Raw genomic sequence first — 11,112 nt, forward strand, 5'->3', positions numbered from 1 at the left:
AAATGCAAAAGATTAATGTCTTTAAAATTTGTAAAAAATTGTATTGAATGATAAATTAATTAAGTTATTTTGCAAAAATGTCTTTAAAGTTTGTGATTTTATAAATATAGCAAAAAAAAATAATAAGTCCAAACTTTTTTATATGCATGGATTGGATTTTGTTTTTTTCATTTTCATAAATAATAAAGTATATAATTTAATTATAATAACTTGTTTTTCCCTTTTTGGGCAGGGAACAACATTAGCTGGTAATGAGTTCAATTATGTTTGAAGTCAACTCTATTTTATGAGTAAAAGAGAAGACAAAACAATAAGTTTATTGTGGGAATAAGAAGAAAAAAATAATACAATATTTAGAAACCCATTAAAAATATGAACAAACAACTATCATAATAAAATACACATTAATTATATTAAAGGAAAAAACAAGATAGATGCAGCCGACGAACAACTAACAAGAACATTGACCAAAAATTGGCCTCGTAATTTATTTGAGATTCGATCTTTGATGGAGTAACTTAAGGCCAACATATCTGCAAAATTATTTTGAAATGATTAGTTCATTCAAATAAAAGAGAATATTGAAATTAAATCACAAGTTACATCCTATTTCTTTATATGAACATATTATATGGTGTTACTTTTTTTTTTTTTTTGAAAGAAAACTTCAAAGTTTTGATAATCCTATAGTTGCAAACATAGAGAGAAAAAAAAAGGAATTACTCACCGGCCAAGCATCATGAGAGTGGCCATGGGATTAGTTCCCGGCGACTCAGAGAAAGTGGAGCCATCGACAACACGCAGATTTTTAATTCCAATCACTTTATAATTACCGTCAACCACTTTTCCCACCAAACATCCTCCATGGTAATGCCAATAAGTAGTCACTGTCTTTTTACAATATTCTTCAACAGAGCTATCATTCCACAAATTTTCCGGTAGTGGAACACCCAAGAACTCAAACCCTTTATTACCCTCCAAATTTTTTGTCTTAATCTTTTCCATAGTTCGAGTTTTAAGCAAATCTCCCATTTTTCTTACACCTTTAACACATCGACCAAGATCATCAGGATGTGAATAATAGTTGAATCCAACAATGGGACTCTTTTTCACATTAGTAGAGGAATTTAATCGAAGTGAGCCTTCAGAATGAACTTCGGAGAATTTTCCAACAAACATGGCTAAGGTTGGGATGATGGAAGTGGCTTGAGGAGGAAGAAGACTGAAAATTTGGGGAATTAAAATTGGGAAAGGGCTGGCAATAGATTGTATATAGATATTGTCTTGTAAAATTCCAACAACTTTTACAGAAGAAGGAAGAACTGGAAATGGAATGATGATGTTGGTGCCAAAACGGGGATTGTCGGACATGGATTGGCCGACATATGGTTGGTGAAGAACGACAGGTAGTTTTAAGGATGAAAGATGAGATTTTGGGCCAATCCCACTTAGAAGGAGAAGTTGAGGACTTCCAATGGCTCCTGCACTTACAATGATTTCTCCCTTTTTGCGAATGATTGCTCTGTGTAGCTTTCCTTTTGAATCTGAATACAACACCCCATTTGCTGATAAACCTACGAGTCAAAATAATACATGATAAAAAACTGTGGAAATTATCGGTTGGAATAAATGATATGAACTCGAAATATGACTTTCTTCAAAATTAATGCATTTTAGAATAACTTTTCACGAGTTAAATTGAACTTGAAATAAGCTTTTTTCAAGTTCAATTTATTTTCAAAAAAATCTTGTGAAAGAGTGTTGCTTCAACAAGAAATGTACTTTGTTAAATCCTAGAAAACAATTTCTCGGAGTTGGTAAAATTATCTCAATGGAACAATACATAAAGTCATTGGCTCAGGTTTCCTCATGAGATTACGTTAAAGTATAAATTAAAACTCCAGTCATTTAAAACAAATATAATTTAAATGGAATATTTGCAAGCACTAACCAGAGAAGAGGATTCTTTGAACTGTGGCTTCAATAGCAACTTTAATATTTGTGGGATTAGCCTTATTAAGAAGCTCCACAGCTCCATGTCTATTTCCTTTATTATCAAAGATTGAACCTCCAGTTTTAGTTCCCACAAGATGCCTTAAATCAAACCCATTATCAGGGACAACACCACCTTCCAATAAAGAACTTCTAAAAGCAGATTGCCAAGCATTCAAAATTGGTTGAGATACAACAGTTTCTTCAACCCATTCATAAGCCTTCTCAACCAATTCCATGTCCCAATCAACACCTGCACTTGCGAAAAACTCTCGATGTCCCCTCGAATAGAACCCGGCATTGACCATGCTTCCTCCGCCAAGGACTCGTCCTCGTATGTTCTCTACGCCATCCTCCGAGACGAAACGTTGAAAGGGATTTCTTCCATCATCTCCAGCAGCAAAAACGTTCAATAGACCTTGTTCATCCAACACAGAAGGATATTTGTTGGGGTCACTGCCTCTTTCTAAAAGGAGGACTGAGAATTTTGATGATAATGTTGTAGCTAATGGACACCCTGCAGTTCCACCTCCTATAATTATGTAGTCATATTCTTCTTTTGGTGGTAAATCAGTGGCATTATGAACAAACTTCATGTAGCTAACATCTGAAAATTTAAGCTCATTCCAAAATAAGTATCAATGAAGGAAATTTTTTAACAAAAAAAAGGCGACATGTAACGAACGTTGTAAAACTGTCATCCGATTTGTGAAGAAAACTTATTCTGTAATAATTTGTACCTTGATTGGGGATAGCATGTGAGGAGTGAAGTTGTAATTGAAAGATAGAGATCATAAGGCTGAGTATGAGGATGGTAACCCTAGAATGTTCCATGGCCTTTCGAAAGCTAAATGTTATTGGGATACAAAGTTTGTCTCCTCCAGTTTATGAAACTGTTGGGTATATACATTTATATACGCACAAAGTATGACTGTTAATTTGAATGCATATGGTTGGTCAAATTTAACCATCATTTTTAATTCTACTAGCCTTGTATTGTGTGCTGCCAATTTCTCAAATGTGAATGTATATTTTATTTGAAAATGTTTAATTTTGAATTAATTATTCCTTATGATTTTGTTAGCTCGCCAAGGCCTACTTGGTACTTTACATGTATAGGCTTAACAGCTTTTCTAACTATGCTTAACTTAAATCCAACACGACATTAGTTATCTAATCAAAATTAAGAATCCTAACTTTCTTCGCATGCCTTCTTCTTGCATTACAATATCAAAACATACTTATATGTTGCTGACTTCATTGTATACTATTGTTATCGCGTAACTTCAATGTAAATTCTCAAATCGCCTACTTTCCAAAATTCTTTTTTCTTCAAAATACCTCGATTTCAAACACATGTCTTATATTACGTCGTCATGTTAGATTTCTAATTTTATATTATTCCAAAAATATATTTCAACTTATCAAAATCTTCGCGCGATTACTCTGTTCTCAGCATCTTGTTCATATTTTTTTGGCAAGTTGATCATAACTAATTTGTGTTTTAATCTTTGTTGATCGTCGAAATTTTGATCACAGTGAATGGTGTTTTCGCATCCATCACATGCGGAAAATGTTTTCACCATCGATGTTTGCACATCCCATCACGGGAAGTTTCCCATCTAGATATTAATTTCTTTTTTCTTCTTCTCGTTCTTATTTCTTCTTGTTGTTTTGTGCTGCATCTTCTTTTTTAAAGTTGTTTGGAGAATTAATTTAAATTTTGAGGATTATTTTTTTTGTAAATTATTTAGATTTTAGTGAGATGCTCATTTTTATTTGTTTTTGTGAAGTTGTACATATAATTAGTTCATCCTTGACTTTAATTTGTTTGTGTATTTTAATGGAATGATGTACATATAATTTAAATTTAAATTTTATTATTATTATTAATTTATGTGAAGATGTGGGCATTCAAAATCTATCCATCCGTTATATATTTGTAAAAATGTATTTAATGAGTTAAAAATAGTTTGCAATACAACTCTATCACTCATTTAAAAATAAATAAATAAAATTAGTTTACATTAGGACTTTATCACTTTCTATCCATATTTCTATATTGTGTAAAAATGTAGTGGGTTAAAAGTAGTTTGCAATATGACTCTATCACTCATATTCGTTCATTTTTTGTTTTAATTTGTTTGTGTTCTGTAATGTAATGATCCATGATATACATATAATTTGAAATTTTATTTTCTTTTATTTTTTATGTGAAGATATAGACATTGAAAATGTAATGGGTTAAAAGTAGTTTGAAACACTCTATCATTCATTTAAAAATAAAATTAGTTTGCAATAGAGGTTTATCACTTTTATCACCGATAGGACTCTATCACTTCCCATCAATTTTATATTATGTGAAAATGTAGTGAGTTAAAAGTAGTGTACCGTAATAGGACTTTATCATTTTTCTATCCGTGGTAGAAAGTGATTAAAGATGGTGAAAAAACTTAATCACTTTCAATAAATGATAGACAGTGATAGAACTCTATCGATAGGTCTATATGATCACATTTCATTAGTGATAGATAGTAATAGAACTTTATCATTTTCTATCACTGATAGACAATGACGAGACTCTATACTTAATATTTGTTGTTTACTAATGTGTGCAAATGTAGTGAGTTAAAATTAGTTTGCAATAAAAATCTATCACTTGCTATCATAAATCATCTCTATTACTTTCATCCGTGATTGATATAGGCTACAACTATATTCATATATTTTCCAGTTAGCTGCTTATAGAATGTGGTTTTTTTTTTTTTTTTTTGTATATTCGTAAATGTTGATTTCTTTTTTCATTTTTCATTTATTATTAGGTCATTCATTGTAATAGCGCTTGTGGTAAACAATTCATAGTGAAACCCGAACTTCGAATTTACCCCTATCAAGTTTGGTATTTACATGAAATTCCTTATTCTTATGGGCTTGTTGTACTTCGATTACTTATTCTTATGTTTTTCATTAATATTATTCAAGCACGTTTTTGTTAATAGATGGAATGTGTTCGACCTACTGGAATTCGTTCAAATTGAAGAGTTGTAGATGATGGCATTTTAGCATAATCTCCTATCTTACACGTTTAGCAAGAAAACCTAGAAAGCTAAAGATCCCATTGATTGGTGAACATTCAGCAAGATATTGTTGTTGCCATGGCAAGGTTACAATTCTAGGACTTGAAAACTTTGACAAATTAATCAACCATGAATCATTATGTAGTTACATTTAGACTTTATGAAGGGTATTTTCTTTTTTCCATTGGTTCTGTTATTGAGCTTTTAAATGAATAGAGCAATATCGATATATCAAATTTATGAAGGGTATTTTCCTTTTTTGATTGTCGATGGAAAGAAATAAATGTCTATCAATATTTATCATTCTAAAATCACAATTTCTTGTGATTACAAATTATAACATTCATAAAAGTTCATTGTCATTATTATCTTTGATATATACTGATACTTTTCTATCAATGTCTATCACTAATATACATTGATATGTTTTTTTCTAGTTTCTATCATTTATAGAAAGATATCAGTGTCTATTAATGTTACACACTGATAGAAAAATATCTACACTGCTATATATTCAATGTACTTAATAGAGTTATCTACACTGCTATATGTTCAATGTACTTAAAAGAGTTTGATTCAACATTATATACACCAACCCTTATAAAATCACAACATATGCACTAATATACATTTATATGTTTTTATCAGTTCCTATCATTGATAGAAAGATATCGGTGTCTATTAGTGTTACACACTGATAGAAAAATGGCTAATGCTTTATTTTGCATGTACCTAGTAGAATTTGATTGAATATATATAGTAGCTATTAGTGATAACAACCGATAACAACTACCAGTACTATTCACTAATTGTAGCTACTAGTAATTGCTTTCAATGCAAAAAATTGAGAAGAAGTGTCAGAAATAAACATTTGTCAAATTAAAAGCTATTAGTGATAGCAAATATCACTAATAGCAATTATCGGTTGTAGTTTTCAATTTGAGAAATTAGACAAAAGAATGACCAAAATGGTAGTTTGACGTGGATATTTTAGTGTTTTACTATTTTTATGCTATATATACAATTATTTTATCATTGTGTTATATATGCTATTATTTTAGGCTTGTTTGTGATTTATGCAACTAACCCTTATTATTATTATTAAGATTTTATTTTATTTGTTTATTTATTTATTTATTACAAAAATAATATTAAGTATTACTATATTATTGTAAAGTCAATAGCCCAAGCAGCAACCAGCTGGTTCATTTAATTTAATTTAATAGTTATTTTGCAAAATATTAATACAAATATCTATTTATTGAGTGATCAATCACAAACCCCATTACATAAATGAAAAATTATATATTAATTAAAAATTAAACAAATTATATTCTTCTTAATCCAGTTTTTAATAGTTGATGTAATTTTATATTATTCCTTACGATAACGACAACGATGATGATAGTAATAATATTATATAAAAACCCACACGTGATAGTTATTTATTTATTTTTTAGGAATTCCAACTAAAAATGTACATTTGGTTCTATCGAAAAGAAAGACTTTATATTATCCCGTTGCAATATATATTCACATACACCTACACATCTAATCTTTTAATAATGTTGCTTAGTCTACTATTTAGAAAAGCTTAATTAAAATGTAATCAAAGGGAAATGGAGATTAGCTTTGTATTATTAGTTAATGGCCCTTGTTACACTCAAACACGTTTCTTCTTAATGATTTTCGTAGTAAGATCTCTATTCTCTATTCAAAGTTGTGTTTAAATATAATAAAATAAATCAAAATATTTATAGATACAATCAAAATTTATTTTAAATCGTGATAAAACAATTTTTTTGATATGCTGATCTTGATTAGATTTTATATTTAGAAAGTAATGCAGTGAAGAATTAAAACAGACAATTCTATAAAAGTTGAAAAACCAATGGTTACATTCGTAGAATTTTCAATTTTTATTAGGTTTATGGTGATGATATAAATATAATGATGGATTATATATAGCTAAGAAAGTATTTAAATGACGTGTAGATTAGCTAGCATCATCATACTAGATATTGATTATTTTAATTCTTTTGTTATTTGAAAATATAACAAAAAGATATTGAAAATGATCAGTTTAGAAAACTTCAACGACAATTTCTCTCTTTCTTTTTTTTTTGTTTCACACTCATTTTTCTAAATTAATCATTTCTGGCAACGGTGTTAACAATGTGTAAATCTAATTGCAATATCGATACACTTACTCATTCCATCATTATGGAATATATTATTAGAAAACTTACAGTAATTAAGAAAATTAGACTTTGTATGTATGTGCCAGTTACTCCTATGTTGGATCATTTCAAGATATTTGATACATTCACTGCCAACCAAAAATACAGAAACCAAAATAAGAAACCAAAACATTCAAACTTTAAATCAATTAAAGACAGACTTGGACGTTGGTCACAAGTTGAAAACTTAGTCCCTTTGGAGAAAGTTAGGATGGATTCGGTTCCTAAAGTTTTGTCTCTAATATAATGGTTTGATAGATCTCTTGAAATAATTTCTATTGTAGTGACTATTATTTAGTGATGTCAAACTTTATCAAACTATATGAGCTATTTATAAGATGTATTATTAAACTATAGGACTAAATACTAACATTTTGGACATATATATGGAATGAACCTACTCGTGACCAAATTTTTTCATGCATTGTAGAGGTAATTTGACCGGTTTGATCTTGCACTGATCTTGTACTGTAATACAAGGCTTTATCAGTATGAAAACAATTGAATGAGTCAACTGAATCATTTTATAATTCTGTCATTGCATTGCGTGAACTCAATCATCATGAATATTATATTAATTAAAAACTTTTCAGGTTGCTTTCTTAAATCACCCCTTATCCAAAATGCTTAAGTTGATTGGTAAAAATAAATTTAATCACATATCATTTACCATCATAATTGTAGGAGGTTTTTAAACAAATAATCTCTGGATTATATATATACTCTTATAATAAACATATTAATTCAGATTGATATATTCAAAAGTTTAAAGAAATGGATGAAAGTACATTTAACATTACATGATTTATTTTAAGCTAAGTTGATCAATACTATTAAATATATATTTTTTAAAAGTTAATTAGATCTTATTTGATACGATGAATGACGTTCCTCAATTAATAGTGTAATTCATCATTTAACAATCTTACTTTTTGATTAATGGAGCATGCCTATTTTGATAATATATGTATATATGTACATACACATATATATTTATATATAAATTCATCAAATTTTCCTTTGAAAAAAGATATATTAAATTTGATGTGTAATTGATATAAGCTAATCGTGATACGACTAACAATTGGAAATATAAAAATATATACATGCATCGAACTGTGATCATAATGGATCGCAGGTCTTAATTCATTTTAGAATAATGGATAAATCTCAATAAATTTAGACACGTGATGAATATTATATTTTATGTCATCTGTTAGCTAATATTTATGTTCAATTATTGATTGAGAAAGTTTTCGTGGGGCCGGAAAAAGATATAGGACTAAAATTTATTAATAAGAACAATAAAACATTACCTTTGGTTTGGAACTCCTCAAAATGTTTAGGTCTAAATTGATATGTTGAACAAATTTGAGAAAATAAAGACTATCAACTTGATTTTTTTTGTTGAATTTTATGTCCTAAAACTCATAGATAGTAAATGTAATTCATCAATTGTTATTTTTTAAAAGAAGATACGAATTAGATCATAGGCAGTATAATTGACCGTTAATAAAAAAAAAAAAATTGATAAAAGATACGGTTGGGTCAGCAGGTGCACCAGTACAGGTCCACTAGGTGGACACCCCCTTAGCATACTCATCATTCCCGCTTCACTTCATTACTATAGGAAGAGAGGTACATGAAGCAAAAAAGAGTACAAAAAGGGCTAGAGGAAAGCCCATGGACCGTACCCAACAAAAAGCAAATGAGAGAAAGATTAATCGAATGCATTTAAATTTAGAGCAATAGAGCTAGCTGAATAATTTGAAAAAAGTTTGGATCTGCGCCATCCTTTGTTGAGGGAGGTTCCCATCTAGAGATCACTACTTTCCAACACTTACTATCCTTAGATTTCATAAATGAAACCATTCTCACTTTCGAGTATGCATAGTTAGCCCCATCTAGAAACTGAGGTCTTAAAGTTGAAGTTCCTTCATGCACAAAATTCATTAAAGACAAAAAACTTTGCTTTGATACCAATTGATAAAATAGTGAAAGAATCAATAGTGGTGATTTAGATGAACCCACATTTAACAGCTGAGGATACAATAATCAAAACAATAAGTAGAGATTGTAGAAACACAAGACATTGTTAACGTAGTTCGATTACACAACATCTACATCTAGAGGGTCCTTGACTCGAGATTAGAGATTTTATTTCTTTTATATATAAATCATAATCAAACTATTATGATTTTTAGTACAAAGTCTAACACTAATCTTCTTCACTTAGTACTATTAGTGATACGATATTACACTAAGTAACACTGTCACTAAACTATTTCAAAGATAAATTTGGCAAACAAAAATCTCCCCTTTAATCAAGTTTTTCATCAATCAACAGATTAAGGTAGTAAACTGGAGGATCTCCTCCTGAATCACGTCCTTTATCATGACATATAACAAAAGTTCTTTATATCATCGTACTACAGAAGCATGAACTTCAGATCTTATAACCTTGACACTAATCGTTATCAAATAAATTAGCAACAACAAATCACACCAATGAGAGAGAATTTACATGCTTCGGGTTCTGTATTTTTCTAGTTGTTCAATATAGAATCTGATATTTTTTTTATGTAGTCTTGCACTGCAACAACGTCTCTCTCAATGTAACAGAATAAGTCGCACACTCATGAATAAAAAATCGTACACACGAATATCTTTTACTCCGAAGTCAAATCTTCATCATTTAAGGAAAAAAAGTCTTTTAAAAATGACCTAAATAAAATATTTCTCATCAGAATAATATTCACAAACTTTACTTAAACGAACGTTTTTTCCCACGTCAACTAATTAAGAAGAAGACAATAGTGAACAAATAAAATATTTGTGGACCCACACAACTTCTAACATGAAACGTGGATGAGAGGCTAAGGTACTATTTTCTAGGCTTGGGTTTCTTAGAGACTCCCTATCCCTTTGAATTCATAAGAACTTAAACTTGTTGTATGTAATCTTTAGTTCAATTCTTAATTTGAATAATGTTTTGTTATATGTTTATAACACATGAAAAATATTTAGTTTTCCCTTTACTTTGAATCTTTGACTCACAATTAGTTATGATTTGTTTGGAAGCAATTGGTTAGGTTAGCTTGTAAATCTATCTTGATGTGCATTGTTCTAACCCAACCTGGGATTGAACCTATTAAATGTCAATTAGACATTTCATCTTAGGATCTCCAGAACTTAATGCTATTGGAAAATTCAATATTTCATGCTTAATCATATTGAATTGGAACGATTAAAACTTGGGACAATTTAGCTATTTGAAGTAATTAAATTGGTTAGGTGAAGGTTGCATTTAGATAGGTAAGGATAGTTCAATGAATGAATTCTTTGGATAAGGGAGAAAGTGTTACAACCTAAGCTCGATTCTTTTAATATATAATTTTCTTCGCTTTACTTTTTCTCCTCTACAAATTTACTTTTTGCATTATCAATTTCAACTCAGACCCCCTCGGTTACCTCGAGTTAGAAATTAGTTTGTTGGAATCAGTGTGAATCTTGAGTTTGACTTGAATGTAAACAAGAAAAAAGCACTAAAAAAATAAAAAATAAAAAAGCTTAGAGAAACAGCTGGAATTGGGTCTCCCTTCGGCTGGTGCCGAAAAACAAGATATATATATATATATATATATATATATATAATAAAGCAGCACGTGATGTCAGGGGCAACAACGTGACACTAATTGACGAATGCGTGCAAATAGGGTTTGGGTCGTCTCGGTGTTATATACGTTGTAAGCTTATGAGGTGTACTACCTTCTCTGGCTTAAAACTTTACACATGGCATTGTC

General features: G+C 29.7%; 1 protein-coding gene across 1 annotated transcript; it reads right to left on the bottom strand.

Moving 5' to 3' along the window:
* Positions 1 to 282: 282 nt before the first annotated feature.
* Positions 283 to 2,863, bottom strand: LOC101213549 ((R)-mandelonitrile lyase 1). Its single transcript, XM_011651814.2, has 4 exons — positions 2,733 to 2,863; positions 1,952 to 2,599; positions 728 to 1,574; positions 283 to 533 (listed from the first exon to the last, which is right to left on the bottom strand). Exons 1-4 carry the CDS (start codon positions 2,824 to 2,826, stop codon positions 488 to 490), a joined length of 1,635 nt encoding a protein of 544 aa, XP_011650116.2. The 5' UTR covers positions 2,827 to 2,863; the 3' UTR covers positions 283 to 487.
* Positions 2,864 to 11,112: the final 8,249 nt, after the last annotated feature.

This window comes from Cucumis sativus, chromosome 2 (assembly GCF_000004075.3).
Source record: "Cucumis sativus cultivar 9930 chromosome 2, Cucumber_9930_V3, whole genome shotgun sequence".
Lineage (NCBI taxonomy): Eukaryota > Viridiplantae > Streptophyta > Magnoliopsida > Cucurbitales > Cucurbitaceae > Cucumis > Cucumis sativus.